The sequence below is a fragment of the Lygodium microphyllum genome, chromosome 11, assembly GCF_053477565.2.
Source record: "Lygodium microphyllum isolate KBCC chromosome 11, Lygodium_microphyllum_v1.1.10, whole genome shotgun sequence".
Classification (NCBI taxonomy): domain Eukaryota; kingdom Viridiplantae; phylum Streptophyta; class Polypodiopsida; order Schizaeales; family Lygodiaceae; genus Lygodium; species Lygodium microphyllum.
In genome coordinates, this window is record NC_141145.1 from 122269905 (window position 1) to 122290886 (window position 20982).

Sequence of the window (20982 nt, forward strand, 5' to 3'; positions counted from 1 at the left end):
TTTGCACTTTTCTTGCTAAAAGTGGATGAAGAACAATCTTCTAGCTCTTCCAAAGAAATGGATCCTTGCCTTTGTAAGATGTTGGAAGAGTATAAAAATGTTTTTCACCCTCCTTATTTTTCGCTGCCAAAACCTGAAGTAGATCATCTGATTGACCTAGCTTCTAAAATTAAGCATATCAATAAGCCACCTTACAGGTTATCCAAGTGTGAAAGAGAAGAGGTGGAAAGGCAAGTGAAAGAGATTTTGGATGTGGGTTTCATTTATCCTAGTCAATCTCCATTTGCTTCACTAGTGCTATTAGTTAAGAAGAAGGATGGATCCTCTCATATGTGCATAGGTTGTAGGGATGTTAACAAATACACCATAAAGAATAGATACCCTATCCCTTGCATTGATGATCTCTTAGATAAACTCAAAGATGCTAAAGTATTCATCAAGATTGATCTTCGTTCAAGTTATCACCAAATTAGAATGAAAGAGGGGAATGAGAATAAGATAGATTTTTGCACTAAGAGGGGTCTCTACCATTTCTTAGTGATGCCTTTCTCGGATTATCCCAATCCTCTTGCTACCTTCCAATATCCCCCCTCCTCACATACCAAAGGCAAATGGATCCATAAGAAGACCACTTGTTAGACAAGTGAACCGTGACAATATGTGGATTTAATGTTTGCCAACAACAGTCCTACGAGTGCACATTTTAGCAATACATTGATATTTTAACGGTACTATCCAAGGAGTGTTGACTAAAGCAATCATGTACATTTTATCCAAGGCAGTGCATGCATTCACATGCAAGTAACACTACAAATGAAGGCACTACAAGTAGCAATACATGTTGGTGCAAAGGTTGTCAGCTATACTTATGTAAGTGGAATGAACTGCTTACGCTACGTTTTCCATACATGTTTTACATCAATACTATTTGTTTACTACTATGTATTCAAAAAGTCGAGTTTGAATATACAGCAATGTAAGAACTTGAGATTGAATTTTAGATAAGCGTGATGGTTCATTTGCTGCATGTATTTTTAGTACAATACAAAACCGAACAATATAGTACAAATATCAATGCTTTGAACAAGGTGAAGGTTCGTTTCCACTTTATAAGTTGTTAGAGAGCATTGTGCCACGTCTCTCCCATGCTATGCGAGTAGGTATGGTTTTTTGTTTGTTAAAACTTGTGTATTGCACAAACTTCGTTACATTTTTGTTTAACAGTTCTTTAATAATTGTTTATTCTCTTTGATCATAGAGGTGATCTGGGCGTTCCTTCGCCCACTAATGTTGTCAATCTCAGCACATGCAATGTGATTCTTTGGTCTACATAAAGAAAGTTCAGACTAAAATTTTCCTTACTCTGTATTATGTACAATAAATATGCTGATCATATTGATTCTAGCAAATTCTGATTTTGTAATTTTTATGGAAGAAGAAACAATATTTACCCTGCACTGTTTTTGCTTTTTAACACATCAATATGGGTTTCGACATCATCAACAAAATGTTTATATATATATATAGAGAGAGAGAGAGAGAGAGAAGAATGCAATCAAAAACCAAAAAGAAGAGCTATCTTTTTCTCACTTTGTCCCACTGGTCCTGGCAAAGACTGCACAGCTCTTCGATCTAATTGTAAAACCTACAATCAACAATGCCAACGTCACATAAGTGCTGATCTTAACATAATAAAGGCATATCAATGTTACCACATTGCCCTAACCATATGCCATTGTAATAACATTTCAGGCATCATAACATGGTAAAAGCATAAGCTCTTAGCCGTGCCACCGTAATCTTGCAAAAGCATATGCCCTTGTGGACTATGACCAAGGGCAATCAAGATTACACAACCAAGGTGAGATGAGCCTCTTTATGAGATTTGCATCATAATGCTTTATTTCAAATACTACAAACAAAACTTCATACATGAAAAGGAGTATATCTTTGTCCACCAAGCAAAACTGGAACCCACAGAAACTTCAGAACTGCGGAAGGGTGATATAAAGAATCTGCACCTCCAAGCAGAACTACCTGTTTCTTCAAAAGCCAAGTGCGGTTTACAAAAATCAAGTGGGTGCACGACATGAATCAGTTGATTGAAATGGGCCTCACAGAAATAAGAAAGGGTATATGCCCGACTTATAGTCCTAGTTAGGCTTTCAGCTGCCATGCTCCTCTTTATTGTCAGAAGAACTGTGATTTCTGTATTCTTGAGCAAGACCAATGTCTTTATCTTTCCCGAGTGGACCGCTGAACATGCGTGTGTCAACTCTAAGCAGCTGGCCCAGCATGTACACATCGATCAGACAATAAAGCAGATCCACATTTCAGGCAGGAAGTGAGAGGGACTTCTTAATCTTTTCCGCCTCCAAGTAAGCTGTAGAATATGGCAAAAACTCCATGAAGTGTGCCCTGCCCACATGCCTCATCTCCTCTGCTAGACGTTTGATACTGCTAACTTCGTCATATGTCACCTGCCTCACATATCTTGCAGGGTTTCCAGCCCAGATTTCACCAGCTGGAATCCGTCGGCCTGGTGGCACAACAGAGCCCGACTCCAGAATGGCATGCGTTTCCACGAGTGAACCTTCCATCAATACGCAACGTTGTCCAATAAGCACCTCGTCCTCCACAACACAAGACCGTAATGTGCTATATGCACCAATAGTCACATATTTGCCTATTTCAGTTTCTGCAGGAAGGCCTGTACGAGATTTGCAGGATAATCAGCCATAGCATCACACAATTTTTACAATGCAATCAAAGATATCATGAAATTACAATTTTTACAATGCAATCAAAGATATCATGAAATTACAATTTTGAATTTGGCCTAATTCAGCCATGATTCAAGAAATAGAGAGAACACATTACAACAGCACCATTTTCATGCATGTGAGGTCAGCCAGTTTTCACATTATGCCTATGTACAGGCAAGCACTCTAGATTAGTGCACACTGCATACTTTATGCACACTCAATATTTTAATTTACAGCCTGGGGGGTCCTCGCCTTCTCATTCTCTCGCGTTCATCTCTGTCTGATGCTGTCCACTTCTTTCCTCCTCTGCTTTGATTTCTTCATGGTATCAAAGCACAGTCTACATCCTGCCATTAAAGACCATCACCAAAGGTTCAACCACCTGTTCATGGTTGAAGTGTTGACATCAGCATTCATCCTCAACATCGGGCTGGTTGGAGTAATGGTATCAGCATTCATCCTCAACATCAAGTTGACAGATACAAATTTTGAGATATGGAAGCTGTTGCAATAATGTGAAATGTGAATGAGTTCTTAATAATTCTAATTAAACTTCACACAAGATTTTTATTAGAATACTTCAATTCCAGTACCACTAGATTTGGGCACGGTGACCATTGCACTGGCAGTGGACATGAAAAGGACAAGGTCTGAGCAATGTGGCACAAGGCCAAGCAATGAGCTCAGAATCTTGAAACTATGAGTTCTAGGGTTAAAATACTTTTGTTAAATGTAAGTTTGGGCAGGAATTTTATCTGATGAAGGTTTGACTGAGGTGTTGAAGTTAGTAATACCTGGAACCCAAAGTTTGTGCATGGAGCTTGTTCAACAGCACAGAGCAACAATGTGGGTGCCAAACAGAGGGAGAACGATGAGACAAGAATGAGGAGGGCTAGCTGAATGAATAGGTCAATGGAAATGGGAGTGAGGGGCAGGCTATAAATAGCCAATTGATGCCACAACTATCACACCAGCTGGTCAGGGCCCAAACATAGCCCCCCAAGTCAACCCACCCATTGACAAAGTTTCCACCCTGCCAACAATGAAATGTAGTGGCATGGCCTCCACCAAAAGTGTCTAGCCCTCATCTGACGTAGATTGAGGCTCACATGTAAGAGATGACCATACATGACACACATGACTACTAACACCCCCTCTCAGATCCTGGATGTGGTGGAAGGCCAAGGTGTCAGAAGTGGAGCAACAATGGAAGCGTAAACATATGCTGTAATAAATTGCTGAAACACAAGACAAAAGAGAAAGGGAAAGAAAGAACATTGAAGAACACAATACAGATGAGAACTCAAATGTATGCTTGGGAAATGGAATCCACATATCCAACACGAGACAGTCACATACAATAGTGAGTCGCTGGCTGCATGGGCACCGGCATTGGCTTCTCTCTCCATGGAGTCTCCACACGTGTGATGGCAAATGAGTGATTGAGTGAGGAGCCTCAATATATAGGCTGAAAAAGGAGGAGCATAAAATGCTAGTCGGCCAATCATAAATGCTACAAATAACTATAAAATGGCACAAATAAAAAATGCCTAAATATCCTAAATAATGTGCCCAGCCTTTGCATGCACAACAATCTCACACATGAGCAACATATCTGCTAACACCCTCTCTTAGATCATGGGTGATTTGATACAATACAATGGTACAATGAAAATAAATCATAAACCATACAATATAGAACCACCAAGTAGAACCATGGATACCCAACCAATGGGTGATCAAGCCACCACCAAGGTGCCTCAAAGAAAACTTGACGTCGAGACCGATCGTACCAGCTCCTGAAAATAGACAAGATCATAGCATAGTTCTGTGTTTGTCCCAATGTCGCTTAGTAGCTTACATGAACAGTCTGTCAAAAATGCCTCTGGAACATATGTGCCCATGGATTCCCCGCCTTTCGTCTCATGTAAACTCGTGACTAGGAACCAATCCGATTCTCTGTCAGACAACCCATCATGAACCTAGATGTCAATCCTAGCTCCAGGATTTGAACATGCCAGACTTCAATCGATGCATTAGGGAAGTTCCTCTCTAGATCCTGTGCATCTATATAGATATATAGTCAAGACGCGGCTGCCCCACCTCACCACCCTCTCACACTCCTCTAGCATTGAAGAGTCCTAAGGGATGTTGTCATCATCACCACTAGAAAGTAGCTGAGGAAGGGGCCATCAATCCCTTCCTGCGATCCAAAGAAGCTGATCCTTTCCACGCCTCGGACTTCTTCTTGGCCGGAGGATCGGAGTCTAAGTCTGAGATAAATGATGACTCGTCGGAGGAGTCCATATCCCGCTTCATATGCTTCTCCTTCTTCTTCTTGGAAACCACTTAACTCTTTATAGTCCTTCCGTAAATGACCTTTCTTCCCACAATGGTAGCATTGGGTCTTCGACGACTTCTTTGAACCCCTCTCTGAAGCTACAAGAGTCTCACTAGAACCCGACGAAAGCCTCCCCTGTAACCGCAATAATGCCTCATGCTCAAGAAGCATCGAGGTCATATGTGTAAAACTGACAAGAGACAATGATGTCTACGCCTTCAAAGCATTCGCTGGTCCATCAAACACACAGGACGAAGTTTGGAGAGTACGAGACCAATAGGACAGACTGCATTTGCCGAAGCTGGTCTTGGATCTGGGTTACACGAAGTAGAAAAGACTGGATAGTATCTTTGACCTCGAACGGAATTTACTCAAGCTGTCCATAAAAAGTAATTGCCCTCATGGTAGAAGGTGCCATGTACTGTCACAACTCTATAGAAACAGAATTTATATCCTTTTTCATTAATTTTTCTATATAATGATTTATTAAAAATTTGTTTCCTTTGCATTAATTAGATATAAAGAAAAGTGCATTGGAGCTGGCCACTGATGAGTGGTCACAGGTTATGGTGGACCCACGCGGTGGGTTAGAGAAAAGATAGTTCACACTTCCACCTATATGGCCCGATTGGGCGGCTGTGACCAGAACTCACGCATATCAGGGTTAGACTCGCACACAGAAAGGATTGATGCCTTGAAGTGTGGGCTAGATCCGCCAGAACAAACAGTTACAATCAACAAGATGGCATGATCATGAAATGCTTGTATAATGTGCATGTGTGGGCTGAAAGCTTGAAATGCACATTTCTTTGCATAGGAAAGTCACATGAAGATTCTCATACCGTTTTTGCGATGTACACGGAAAAAGCTTTCATATGACACCCATATTGGGGGGTCCCTAAATTTTAGGAGCCTCGAATTAGCCTAAAAATGCTAGTCCTAAAAAATACGGATGTCATTCTAAAAATAGTAAATTCTGTACTCTGTCTGTGCTTACTAAATTTGGTTGTTTCTATTCTTGACAGTATTCAGCCCAAAAAGGAAGGCCATAGAGAAGAGACAAGTGTCAAGACACTTGTCACACAAGTTTCCAAGTGTCCCACCACTTGTCACATCTCATGACATGTGGCTGGACACTTGTCTTGTGCTACTCCACTTTCCCCTTTTGTACTAGCTCTTCCCCCTCCTATAAATAAGAGCTCGTTTTTCTTCATTCAGCATCATTTTTCTTTGCTGTAAACTCATGTACAGCACCCACAGATAGCCAGAAACTGGCCCCATCCATCCCCATCATCATCCCCCACTTCTCCATTATCAAATTCCTCCATATTCCCTCTTCTATCACTGTTGTTTTACAGGACAGCAAGCCGGTAAATTCATTACAGCACCTCCTTCTCGAGCTCTTTCTTCCATTTTAGCAACAAGAAGCAAGCCCTATCCATGTACTGCTGATCAACGATGGAGAAAGGCTGATTTCCCCTCTTTCTTCTCTCATACTGTAAAGAAATCAGTTCTTATCATTGCATAATAGATAATGCATGTGTGTTTGTACATCTTTGCATGATCTTCTGAGAGTGAGAATTACTTCTCCTCACTCTCAGGTTGATTGTAACTGAGCTCTTCCCTAAGGGACTTGGGTTGAGCAGAAATACATTCCTTCGAGGGGGGAGGGGGGGGGGGGGGGGGGGGGGGGGTTTGCCCATCTTCAACCCTCAATCTTGTCTCCATTCCTTTTACATTTTCATGGCTGTAATTTTGTGAGTAATTTTCATTTTCAGCTTTAAGTGTTCATTCTCTTTTATATTAAATCTCGAAAACAAGCGAATATCATAATTGTTAAGCATACTACGTTGTTCGGGGTGTTTACATTGGTATCAGAGCTTTGGCTCAGTCCTTACCCCAACACTGGTAGTGCTTACAATTATAAGTTTGTTTGTTTTCAGCCCTTGCATTGAGTGCTTGAGCATATTTTTCTTAGAGTCTCAATGGATCAGTCGAGTGCTATCCTTCAAACCATTCAAAGTCTTAGAGAGGAGAATCAACAAATTCGTGAGCAACTTCTCAAAATAGAAAAAGTTGAGAATCCCAAAGAATTCAAGGAAAGAAGCCCATCTGCTTCAAGGAGACAAAGCCATACCAATGAAAGGAGCCGATCAAGAAGTCCAACTACTTCTAAGAGGCAGTCCCATTCTACTTCAAGACAAAGAAAGAGATTGCGTCGAAGCTCATCCTCTTCTTCAAAGTCATCTGGCGCCTACTCTGATGGACCCTCTTCTAGTGACGAAGAGCACACCCTTCTCGTGGAAGACCTCATCATCGTCAAAGGCGTCGACATTCTTCACCCTCGTCTCCATCTTCATCCCCATCAAGCACTTCATCATCTTCAACCTCAAGATCCGGGCATGGACGAAGGCATAAGAAGAAGAAGAAGACTAAGTCACTATCTCAACTTGAAAAGAAGATCAAGTTCAGTATATATGATGGTTTCCGAAATCCTGATCTTCTTCTGAAGTTTATTCGTCAATTTCAAATTTTGTATGGTCGTAACAAGTATAAAGAGAAAGAAAAGATTAAGTTTGCAGCTTTACATTTGACCGACTTAGCCCATACTTGGTGGACGGGGTTGGAATATGATCATGTTGCCCTAGAATCATGGCGGTCCTTTGTTTGTATGATACAAAGCCAATTTCTTCCTGTTCATTTCAAAAGAGATGTAAAAATGGAATGGGATCGGCTTTGGCAAAGGAAAAATGAGTCACTTGGTGACTATACCAAGAGATTTTGGGAGCTACTTTTGAAGGTCCAACATTTCAAGAAGATCAGTAGTTCAGAAAAGCTTAGGAAGTTTCAAGGAGGTTTGCATTTTAAACTTCGTACTGCCCTTAATCATTATCATTGTTCTAGTCTCAAGGAACTCATGGACCATGCTGATGTCAGAGTGCAGCGGTGCGGAAGCGTAGGACTAAGAGTGAGAGAACGCAGAGAGAGAAGGGAGAGAAAGAGACAGTGTACACTGAAGATCTGCTGTATAAAGAATGCTGAATACAAAGATATACACGGGCGCAGTGCGCTGGACTGCGTGTCTCCACCTCGACGATGCGACCTGCTGTCCACCTCGAAGTCTGCTGCAGTCTGCACTGTCTGCTGTCTGAAATCTGCGAACAGAGACAGAGATCTGCACGGCACCGGTCTGTAATCTGCGACAGAGAATGAATGCCAGACTGCTGAAAACGTCAGCAATAAATAGGCGAAAATCTGCCTAGGATGGGGCGCCAAAATAGGGCGCAGCCAGAAATAAAATGGCTGCAGGCAGTCGGACTGCCACGTGGCAGTCCGACTGCACAGTCCGACTGTGCAGCTGGACTGTGCAGCTGCTGCCTGCACCTGCTGCCTGAAAACAGGCTATGATCTCTGACACCCCCTCTCAGAGCCTGGACAGGGCAGAAGCCTGAGGGATCTGGAATGTTGCCGAAGTAGAGCCTGAGGAAGCGCCTTCGTAAACAAATCCGCAAGATTATCCTCCGTCTTGCAATACTCCACAGTGATGGTCTCATCCAGAAGCTTTTCTCGGATGAAGTGGTACTGGATCTCAATGTGCTTCGTCCGGGCATGAAAAACAGGGTTCCTTGCCAAGGCAATGCAACTCTCATTGTCACATCGCAGCAATGTAGGACGAGTCTGGGGGCACCCAAGCTCCTCCAACAGTCTCCGAAGCCACACAACCTCGCATGTAGTGGAAGACGCGGCCCGATACTCCGCCTCAGTAGACGAAAGGGCTACCGTGGGCTGCTTCTTGCTACTCCATGAAATAACTCCTGCACCCAAAGTAAAGCAGTAACCTGTTGTAGACCGCCTGTGGTCCACGTCACCGGCCCAATCCGAGTCGCTCCAACCTGCAAGTACAAGATTTGACCCATCTGTCCCTGCGGGGTAATGAATCCCCAAATCAGACGTCCCCCTCAGATACCGAAGTATCCTCTGAGCAGCCTGCCAATGCACCGTCTTAGGTTCACTCATGAACCCTGCCAAGAGCCCAACAGCAAAACATAGATCAACCCTGGTGTTGAACCCAAATCAAAGACCCTATCAACTGTCGATAGCGGGAAGCATCCGCCAAAGGAGAAGCTGAATGGGAAGTGGCCTTCCAGTTCGGATCCATAGGAGTAGAAAGGGCCCGACAATCTTCCATCTCAAAAGACACCAAGAGCTCCTGAACATATCTCTGTTGGGAGAGAAAGATCCCCCTCTGAGACTGAAAAATCTCATGTCCTAAAAAGAAATGGAGTAGCCCCAAATCCGTCATCTCGAACGTCCGATGTAAAGCTGACTTTGTCTCCTGGACCTGCTGTGCATCATCACCTGTGACAATCAAATCATCAACATATAATACAAACAGCACACAACCATCCTCGGAAGTGTGAACATACAGCTGCGGATCGGCCTTGGACCGCCGATATCCCAACTGAGTCTGGAGGAACGAATCAATCTTCTCGTTCCAAGCTCGCGGGGCCTGCTTGAGACCATACAGGGCCTTCTTCAACCTGTAGACTTTCCCATCTGAAGAACCAAAGCCAGGAGGCTGCTCAACGTAGATCTCCTCCTTCAAATCACCATTCAGGAAGGCCGACTTCACATCCAGCTGATAAACAGGCCATCTCCTATGGCCAGCCAAAGCAAGAACAGCTCTAATGGTTGCCATACGAGCTGTAGGGGCAAAGGTGTCATGACAGTCAATCCCTGGGCGCTGGGCAAAACCCTTAGCAACAAGGCGAGCCTTGTGCTTATCCAAAGTACCATCACTGAGATATTTGGTCTTAAAGACCCACTTGACTCCAATCACCTTCTTCTTCGGGGGGCGTGGCACAAGTGACCAAGTGCCATTCCTCTCAATAGCCTCCAACTCAGCTTCCATAGCTTTCTTCCATGGGGCGGACTGTAAAGCCTCCTTCACGGAGGTGGGCTCTCGATCCTGCAAAACTCGGGACATCAAACAATAATTGGAGCACACAAGCTCCGAAGAATGCACCTGGTGCCTCCGTGACCACCGCGGACCATTCTGCGGTCCCCACTCCTCAGGAACCCCCTCGATCCCTGAATCACGGAGTGTGTCACGGGCCCAGCGAGGAGGAGGCCGAACCTCCCCTCGTCGTTCTCCATCAGTAGAAGACTCTGGAATGTCCACCAGTGGTAACTCCTCAGAAGGATCCGGTGGAACAGTAGACTCTGTGTCAGAAACAGAATCATAATCAAACGGCACAGGCTCCAGTGGAACTGTAGAAGGAGCCAAACTCTCCCCTGGATCTCCAAGAACGGGATGCTCCTCACCCGTTGAAGAAGTCGGAACCTCCACAAACCGCACATCACGGCTAGTATATACATCCCGCTTAACGGGATCATAGAGTCGGTAGCCTTGGGACTGGGAGCTGTAGCCAACAAATACCTGTTTGCGGGAAGCCGCTTCGAATTTGTCACGGTGAGCTTTGGAAATGTGAACATAGGCATCACACCCAAAGACCCGAAAGTAAGAAACATCTGGCTTCGTTCCAAAATACGCCTCAAATGGAGTCATCCCTTCCACGGCCGAAGTAGGAGATCGGTTAAGGATGTGAACTGCAGTAGCCACAGCCTCGGCCCACAGAACCTGGGGGGTCTGTCGGTGCTCCATCATGGTGCGCGCCATCTCGATCACACTGCGGTTCTTCCGTTCGAGAATACCATTTTCTTGTGGAGTATTTGTATTGGCAAACTCCTGGTGAATTCCTCTATCTGCACAAAACCGAGCAAATTCATTAGAGACAAATTCACCTCCCTTGTCGGATCGCAAGGTCTTCAACTTCCGGCCTGATCGGTTCTCCTCAAAGAGAAGCCAATCCTTGAAGTGTGAGAAAGCTTCTGATTTTAGTGCCAAAAAGTAGGCCCATGTCATCCTGCTATAGTCATCCACGATCAGCATGAAGTACGAGCTCCCACGCAGGGACTCATTCCTCATAGGGCCACATAGATCCGTAGATACTAACTCCATCGGTGAAGTAGACCGCCGCGAAGCGGTGTGGGGAATTGCATCCCTATGCTGCTTCCCCTTTATGCAGGAGACACATGGCTGCTGGCTCACCACTATATCCGGCAACCCTCGAACAAGCTGTCCCCGTGACGCCTTCCGAAGATAGTCATAGTTCAGGTGACCAAACCTAGCATGCCATAATTCAGACTGTGACTGTGAGGTAAGAAGAAGAGTAGAGAGGGCAGTGGAAGACTTTAGTTTGTAAATGCCGTTCTCCTCATATCCACATGATAGAACCTTCCTCGATTCACGATCAAGGACTCGCACTGTAGAACTGTCAAACTCCACTAGAAGACCAAGGGAACAAATCTTATGGACTGAAAGGAGATGGTACCCCAATCCGGGTACATGCAAAACCTCTGAAGTATGGGTGCCACCTCGTCCATCCGGAATAAGCTGCATCTTACCCCGACCTGCAATAGAAACTGAAGAGCTGTCTCCAATGAGAACCTGCCCACGCGAAGGTCGCAGCTGGGCAACACCATCTGATGAAGGAGTCATGTGCCGTGAGGCACCACTATCAATAATCCACTCTCGAGATTGGGAAGCCGCCATCGCAGCATCAGAAGCATTCGGTGAAGCGTCCTCAATGACAACTAAATGTAGAAATGCAGCTGATGAGGGTGCAGCCACCGCTCCAGAATCCTTGGTGTCCTTCTTCTTGGTGTCCTTCGAGTCTTTATCAGGGCAATCCTTCTTCCAATGGCCAGTCTTTCCACAAATATGGCATGTGGAGTCTTTGTCCTTGTCCTTCTCCTTGTCCTTCTTGGACTTGTTATCCCCCTTCTTCTTCTTTTGGTCCTTCCCCTTCTTCTGAGAGGCTTGACCTGTCAACGCCTCCGTCTTGGAAGCATTCTGTCCCTTTAACTGTTCCTCTTGGTCCAAGACCATAGGAACCAACTCCTCCCACCGAAGAGTAGACTCTCGCCCCGAAGCAATAAGGGCAAAGTAAAATGTACCGAATCGTGGCGGCAACTGGGACAAGAGTGTGATCGCCATGTCTTCGGAGGAGATCGGCTTCCCCGCATTCTGAACCTGCATCTGTAGCTGCCTTAGCTTGTTAATGTGTTCCCTTAGCGAAGAAGACTTATTGACGGACAAGGTCCGCATCTGTACCTCCAAAGAAACCCTCTTCATCAGGGTCATCCGATTGTACATTTGATCAAGCTCCAGCCATATCTCACGAGCCACTGTCAAGTGCTCGATGTGAGCGATCACGGCTGTAGTGCATGATAGAAAGAGAAAGGATCGAATCCTGGCATTCAGTTTGTCCCAATGAGACTGGGCCCTGGCCAACTCCGCACGAGCATCGGAAGAGAGTTTGGACTCATCTCTTACCGAGGGCCGGTCAATATCTTCCTGTACCAACTCCGCCAAATCATAGGACTCCAGAATGGCCAACATCATAACGCGCCAAATGCGGTAGTTGTCGCCGTCGAGCTTCTGATCTGTAGGAAGAGCCGGTAGGACAGGCACCTTCCGGTCCATAATCGCCTGGAACTCCAAGTCCATCTCTGTAGACATCTTCACCTGCAATGCCTTCTCAAACGAAAAAGCAGCCCCCTCTGACTGAGTAGACTCAGCCTGCTAAGGCTCTTCAGCGTCCCGAAGCTCCTTCATCCGCCGGAGGCGATGAAAAAGCAAAACCTGCACTTTTAGGTTGAAAACTCAAACTTTCTCCGCGACAAACAGCAGTAAACAGCAGCAAATCCACCACCTGTACTCCTTTCCTGTGCGCCCACACTCGTTTCAGCCTTGTTCCAAGGCGCAGCCCTCCTGTCTGCCCTTAAACGCAAAAAACGCAAATTTGTGTCGCGATGGAAACTCCTCTTCAGGTTGATTCTGCGCTCAGTCAGCCCTCAAACACTGCTCTGATACCATGTCAGAGTGCAGCGGTGCGGAAGCGTAGGACTGAGAGTGAGAGAACGCAGAGAGAGAAGGGAGAGAAAGAGACAGTGTACACTGAAGATCTGCTGTATAAAGAATGCTGAATACAAAGATATACACGGGCGCAGTGCGCTGGACTGCGTGTCTCCACCTCGACGATGCGACCTGCTGTCCACCTCGAAGTCTGCTGCAGTCTGCACTGTCTGCTGTCTGAAATCTGCGAACAGAGACAGAGATCTGCACGGCACCGGTCTGTAATCTGCAACAGAGAATGAATGCCAGACTGCTGAAAACGTCAGCAATAAATAGGCGAAAATCTGCCTAGGATGGGGCGCCAAAATAGGGCGCAGCCAGAAATAAAATGGCTGCAGGCAGTCGGACTGCCACGTGGCAGTCCGACTGCACAGTCCGACTGTGCAGCTGGACTGTGCAGCTGCTGCCTGCACCTGCTGCCTGAAAACAGGCTATGATCTCTGACAGCTGAGACATGGGAAATGGAGCACAATGGTAACAAATCATTCCAAAAGAATGATAAGAAGAGAGTAGTTGATGATGAGGAGTATTCAGCCCCAAATGAAGGACAAAAACAGCGGCAAAAGCAGCCATCAAATCAAAAGAAGATGAAGCCCTATGCACCTCCTAATGCTCCTCAATTTCGCTCCAATCTATACCCACGACCAAAGCAACTTTCCGAAGAAGAAAAGCAGCGCTTCATGAAAGAAGGGAAGTGCTTTAAATGTGGACAAACAGGCCACATAGCGAAGCAATGTCCAAACAAAGGGCAAAGCAAGGTTTCTGACAACAAGCCTAAGTCGCCAGTGAAAATCAATGCTATCAGTGATGTAGTTGCAAACACAACTCACAATCCAGAGATGCGCAAATTATTAAAAGCTTGGGGACAGTTGCAAGGTAAGCAAGCACTATTCTTGATAGATCTTGGGGCGAATGAAAATGTCATTTCCTTGCAATTAGCTAAAGAGCTTGGATTAAAGAATGAAGAGATGGACACTCCGACAGAAGTTCGCCAAGCTTTAAATGCAAATGAAGGTGACACAGTGAAGACTGTGACACCCTACATTGGCAAGCTCAAGTTTCAAATTCAAGGCTACAGTGACGAAGATACCTTCTGTATCGGAGACCTTGATGGTTGCGATGTGATTCTTGGCATGCCCTGGAATCATAGAGTACATTCAGCCATCTTCTCTCAGAAAAAGAAGGTAGAACTCACCAACAAAGGCAAGAAGTACGAGATCCAAGCTGGAGTTTCTGGAGACACCATATCTATGGTAAGCCATATGCAAGTCTCTAGAGCAATTAAGGAATGTGTTCAATGTTGTTTGCTTTATGTCACTGATGTAAAAGATAATATGAATGCTGAAAACCAAGAGCGACTTCAGCTCTTGGAAAAGTATAAAGATTGTTTTTCGGAAGATCTTCCTTATCAGCTTCCCCCAGAAAGGCCAGAAGACCATCATATTGATATTATTCCGAGCAGTTCTCCTCCTAATATAGCACCATACCGTGTGAGCCGTCCTCAACAAGAAGAAATCAGAAAGCAAGTCGAAGACCTACTCAACCCTGGGCTAATTAGGCCAAGTAGCTCACCATTTTGTTCACCGGTTCTTCTTGTTCAAAAGAAAGATGGCACATTCAGGATGTGCATTGATTATCGAACCCTCAACAAAATCACTGTGAAGAATCGGTTTCCTATTCCCAGAATTGACGACATTTTGGATCGTCTAGGAGACTCAAAGGTTTTCAGCCGCATTGATCTAAAGAGTGGTTATCATCAAATTAGGGTAATACCACAAGATGTACACAAAACTGCTTTCCGCACTTCATACGGTCTTTATGAATTCTTGGTGGTTCCTTTCGGATTAACCAATGCACCAGCCACCTTTAATCGAATGATGGAGCACATCTTTAGAGAGCATCGACAATATGTCGGTACTTTCTTTGATGATATTCTTGTCTTTAGCAAGAATGAAGAGGAGCATCATCAACACTTGGAGATTGTTCTACAATTACTTCAACAAAATCAACTCTTGGTAAATGATAAAAAGAGTGAATTTTTCATGCATAAAATAAATTACCTGGGGCATGTCATCTCTTCTGAAGGGATTCAGATGGATCCTGAAAAGATCAAGATAATCCAAGAATTGCCTCATCTTCATGATGTACATGAGGTGCGATCGTTTCTTGGCTTATGCTCTTATTACCGCCGCTTCATCAAGCATTTTGCACAAATGGCTTCTCCACTTCATGACCTTATATAAAGAAGAAGACCTCTTTCCAATGGAAGGAAAAAGAGAAGGCAGCCTTCACAAGGCTTAAAACAGCTCTTACTTCTGGACCTGTTCTTATCATTCCAGATTTGGTAAAACCATTTGTGGTGGAAGCAGATGCTTGCGGTGATTGTATTGGTGCAGTGCTAAATCAAGAAGGCCATGCCGTAGCCTTTGAAAGCCGCCGTCTAAATGATGTGGAGAAAAGGTATGACATTTATGAAAATGAGCTCTTAGCAATGGTTCATGCTTCGAAGATATGAAAACATTATCTTTTAGGCAATGAATTCCTCATTAAAACTGATCATCAGAGCTTGAAGTATTTCAAGACTCAAAAGCATTTGCAGAAGAAACATGCAAGATGGGAAAATTTCTTGTCTATGTTTCACTTTCAAATTATGTACACTTCAGGGAAACAAAATGTAGTTGCTGATGCACTTTCTAGAGTGCCTCGCATTGCAACTATTATAGTGGCTCATCATGAAGATTTTCAGACAATAAAGAATACTTATGATGAAGATACTGATTTTGCAACAATTTGGTCAAATTTACAGCAAGGAGGTTCTCATCCAAATTATTCCATCAAAGACGGTTAGCTTCTCATGAACAATCGCCTTTGTGTCACTCTTCCTGTTCGACAAAAGGTGCTTAAAGAAAGTCATGAACCCCCTTATGCAGGGCATAGAGGGAGGGCAGCCACTCTAAGTGCAATTGAGCGCTACTTTTATTGGCCAACATTACGAAGAGATACACATAACTTCATTGAGGCTTGTCTAGTATGCCAAAAATCCAAGTTTGATAGGCAGAAGACTCCAGGATTATTGCAACCTCTTCCAGTGCCCAAAGATTCATGGGAATCTATCACAATGGATTTCAACTCAGGTATTCCAAAAACACCTCAAGGTCATGATATGATTTGGGTCATAATTGATCGATTCAGCAAGCAATCACATTTTATTCCATGTCATAAAACATTGAAATCCGCACAAGCTGCAAGACTTTTCATTCAACATATCTTCAGATTACATGGTATGCCTTCTGAGATCGTTTCAAATAGAGACTCCAAATTCACAAGTAACTTTTGGCATGCTTTATTTGAGAATTTGGGAACCACTTTAAAGTTCTCCTCAACTTTTCATCCTCAAACTGACGGCCAAACAGAGGTGATGAATCTCACTCTTTTGGATATGTTGAAAGCTTATGTTAGTGAACATAAGTCACAATGGGAGAAATATCTTCCATTATTGGAGTTTGCTTACAACAATATAGTGCACTCATCCACAAGGAAAGCTCCAAATGAAATAGTACAGGGTAAAGTGATTCCTCCTCCAATTATTCGCACTAAAGATAAGATTTTTGCTGCTGATGAGTTTGCTTCAGATTTAAAAACAGCAATGGATCAAGTTCAAGCCACTATCAAAGTTGCCCAAGAGCGACAAAAGAAGCAAGCAGATAAACGAAGAAGACATTTGGCTTTTGAAAAAGGTCAATATGTCTTGCTAAAGTTTGATAAAAGCAGGCTCAAACAAGGTTCCGGTCAAAATTCATCTTTTCCAAAGCTCTCCAATAGATACTTTGGACCCTTCAAAGTGATTGAGAAAATAAATGAAGTTTCTTATCGACTTGAGCTTCCTGCTCATTGGAAAATACACAATGCTTTTCATGTAAGTTTGCTAAAACCTTACATAGGACCAGAACCAAAGGAACCCATTATTGAAGATCCCCAATGTGCTTGACGTCAGAGTGTACTAAAGATCTACAAAAGAATGATGACCAGTCAAGTAGGGGGCAGTTATGAATAGCTAAATCTTCCCAACATTGGCCAACTACAAAAATCTGGGGCCAAAAATGCACGCCAACTTGATAATCGACAAAATAATAATAAAGAAATGTCAATCACCAATATACAACTGGTCGTCATTGTCTGAAGTGGATGCAACAATAGAAGCATAGAACACTATTGTAATAGACTACGTAACACAAGAAAAGAGAAAAGAGAGACACTACAAAGAAAAAAAGAATATTGGACAAGAACTCAGAAAAAAAGAGATGCTCCGGAAATGGAATCCATATACCAAGACGAGACAATACAGAAACAACATGAGTCACCAATTGTGTGGAACACTTGCATTGGCTCTCTCTCCACCTATACTTGCTATGGAAGTATACAGATGAGCAAATGACACGGGAGGAGATAGAACCTGAATAAATAGGCATAAAATAATGCCAAACAAGCATCAGGTCGACCAGTACAATAATGGCCTCACAATGCAATCTGCTAGCCAACAAATGCTAGAAACCTCATATATAAGAACCAAAAAAGTACCTAGAATACTCTATTGTGCCCAGCCCACTGTCATCTGCCACCACCATTTTCACTAGCAATAAGAGTATATTCACAATTGCATAGAATCCAATGTTCCATGCACGTACTAAGCACATTGAGGTGTACTATCATTATGTCAAGAAGAGACTCTTTGTAGAAGAGATCAGCTTGGTCTATGTGCCAACACAAGACAACCTTGCAAGTCATTTCACAAAGCCTTTGCCTCGTGAGAAGTTCAAAGCCTTCCACAAAGCTTTGGGCTTACTTCCCTTTGTGGACTAATCTAATCCACTAGGCATGGCACTTCTCTATACATAAGTGCCAGCTCTTATTCACCGCATCACTCTTCGTGGGGATTTGTTGCTATATTTTGGTAGTGATGTATGTAAACACACTAATGACCACCGAGGCACATTTTTCCCCTCTTTAGGAGGTGTTTCCTCCTCCCTTTTAAGAGAACAAGGCTAAGAAGGCACACGAAGGGGGTCTAAGTCAAGAGTGGGCAATAGAGAATATAGAATGTCCTTCCATCAATACCACATCTCTACAAACCAAGACCTATTTGTACAAGGATCAAACACCCAATAGGCTTTTAATTTGGAAAAATAACCCAAAAAGATGAATAATTCAAGCTTGCCCTGCTTGTTATCACATGTGCATGTAGGCACAATACCAAAGATGCACAAGTGGGAAGATGAAGGCTTCTTGCCATAAAAACCCTTGAATGAAGTATTACGTAGGACCCTAGGTTCTAAATGCAAAACTCAAGGAAAGATAAGAGGACCCAGACGTGAAAACAAACTTCAATTCTCATATTACAGTAGTGATTCATGTGTGGATGCAGTATGGCTGCTAGCAGTGTATCCACACTATGCTTGAGCCCCATGTGCTATACAGCACACTCCCACACAATATATCCATACAACACCCCTGTCCAATTCAGCATAGTACCTTGATCAGTGACACTCAGCCTCTGCTCAGTCTCTCTGTCACAGACACCAGCCCGCACTCCTCAAACCACACTCATGCTTGCACCACCTCGGAATAGTGATCCAGCTGCAGAATCCCAAAGAAGATCAAGATCAGCTCCGAATCACCATCTGTGCTGAAGACCAAGGCACCCTGCACTCCCAACCGACAGGCTGTCCTATAAATAGGCAGGCCTAAATACAAGTGCAAAATGTGCCCAAGGCCCTGACAACATGAGAAGGTCCAAAAGAAATGACACTAGCCAGTGAACCAAACTGAACTAAGTGACCATAATTAGATAGAGCTCCTAATGTTCCTGACTAACTTACTATGCAAAACAAGAGTGTCATATAATAGCACTCATATCTTACAGTATACACAGCTTCTGAGGGGAGATTCAGTGAATCTGGTGTATGTAACATATAAGAGGCCGAATGCTACTATAATGCACTAATGTTAAATGTAAAAAAAATTGGCCCTTTTTAATCATTCAACCCTCCAAACATATTGTACAAGTTTGCTTTAAGTTTCTACCTCTCCATTCGTGCAAGCAGATCATGTCCACTGTGTCATAGTCATAGGAAACTGTGCTTTGTGTAAAGTGTCCTGTCGGGCTGTTCATGTATGGAAAGAAATGATCATAAAGGCAATTGTAACAGTGATGGAAAGCAAAGAGTGATGATTTACTGCCATGAATGAATTCCTCCACCTCCATCCAACAGGTCAAGTCCTGTTCAGATCATCAGACACCATGTCATCAGCAATCTATCAAGCATCAAGTTGCTCCCTGTCCCGTCTCCATGGTGTCCATAATGCTTGGCACAGTTTGTCCAATCAGATTGCTATTACTCTCAGCTCTCAATGCATCTCCAATCCTTGATGTCAGCTTCAACATTTTGTGCCATTTGATGTGAATAAATCAAAAAAGATGGAGTGTTTCCATTGTGTTTGTTAAAAGATTCTGCATGGACTGCTACTACATTGAAGGTAGATAAATCCAAGAAATGCACTGCGATTCCGAACCATGACATTTTGAAATGTCGGTTGATCAAACAAATAAACCTACTGTTGTTTCAGAATGCTCTATTGTTTCCTTGACAGTGCGTGGATCGTGTTTCAAGTATGAAATGTAGCAGCACAACCACATCCACGGGGGTTGGATTGAGACTGGACTTTTGCAAACATCGTGGCATGACAGTGTTTATGCGACATGATTGTGGAAAGGAGAGGAAAAACCAAAAATCCAGCGGTTTGGTGTTCTCAGACTTTTGTAAAAATCATGACACGAAAGCAATGTAGCACGATTGTGAGAAGCGGGGTAAAAAACTAACGTGCAGTGTTTCGCTGTTTCTTGATTGCACAGATATTGGAAAGCGAATGCAATGTTAGGGAGTCAACTTTGGCAGCACAACCACGACTTCCATGGTCGGATCGAGAATTCACATGGCAGTAATGCACAAAAACGTGACACAAAGGGCCAATGCGGCAAGATCTCTGAAAAGAATGAAAGAAAAAACTACGATAACGGTAAGGAAAGAGAAGCGATGCCTGTAGGTGAAGTTTGCGCAGCATGAAGGACGCACTTGTCCTGGACATTGGAGAAAGGGCCAACGGTGATCCTGTTGAGGTCGCCGCGCAGGACGGCGCCGTACCACACAGAGGAGAAGTCGTACACGTCCACAGCTCCGGCTATGACGGCATTCGGCGCGACGTAAGCGTCCACGGCGACATAAGGGACGATGTGCTGGATGGGGAGGATGTGGCGCTGGCCTCGGTAGTCCCACTCCACATGGCCGGAGGCGTTCACGGGGGAGGCGGAGTTGTAGGCCCAGAAGGAGCGACGGGGGGAGTAGCGGGGGGCAGGCAGGCGCAGCAGAGAGGCTGCTAGCTTGGAGTTGCGAGCTATGGCGCGCGCCGCTGCCGCCATGATCGGGCTCTCGGGCAGAAGAACAATGCGAGAGTATTTTCGCTCGCGAGGAGCCAGTGCACAGGAATGTAGCTCCAATCGTAAGGCCAAGTGGGAATAGTAGCCATTTCATTCCCTCGACCGCTAATTCTTGTTTGGACGTGTGAACTAACTTAGCCCAATCTCTAATTAGTATCACAATACAAAATGACGATTATCCTTTTTAATCATTGGTTTGAACTTAAATGCTAGTTCATACAAATTAGCTACTGTTTTTCTAATGCTACATGGTCCAAATGCTAATTATTATTTTGAATGCTTCTTCGTGCAAACACTAATTATATTTTTGAAATGCAAGGTAGGATTGCTTTTGCTCTCTCCCTACCTCCCCCTACCACTATCGTAAAAATTGCAGGTAAATTTTAATCGAATTGTATTTTTT

General features: G+C 44.0%; 1 protein-coding gene across 1 annotated transcript; it reads right to left on the reverse strand.

The window, feature by feature from the left end:
• Positions 1–1875: 1875 nt before the first annotated feature.
• LOC148029317 (gamma carbonic anhydrase-like 1, mitochondrial) lies at positions 1876–20657 on the reverse strand. The gene is made up of 2 exons (XM_087688092.1): positions 20183–20657; positions 1876–2710 (listed from the first exon to the last, which is right to left on the reverse strand). Exons 1-2 carry the CDS (start codon positions 20559–20561, stop codon positions 2334–2336), a joined length of 756 nt encoding a protein of 251 aa, XP_087544218.1. The 5' UTR covers positions 20562–20657; the 3' UTR covers positions 1876–2333.
• Positions 20658–20982: the final 325 nt, after the last annotated feature.

Coding starts and splice junctions, on each gene's coding strand:
- LOC148029317 (XM_087688092.1), bottom strand. CDS start 20,561: ATGGCGGCAGCGGCGCGCGCCATAGCTCGCAACTCCAAGCTAGCAGCC. Junction 2,711..20,182: donor TGCGCAAACTTCACCTACAG/GCATCGCTTCTC, acceptor AATCTCGTACAG/GCCTTCCTGCAGAAACTGAA.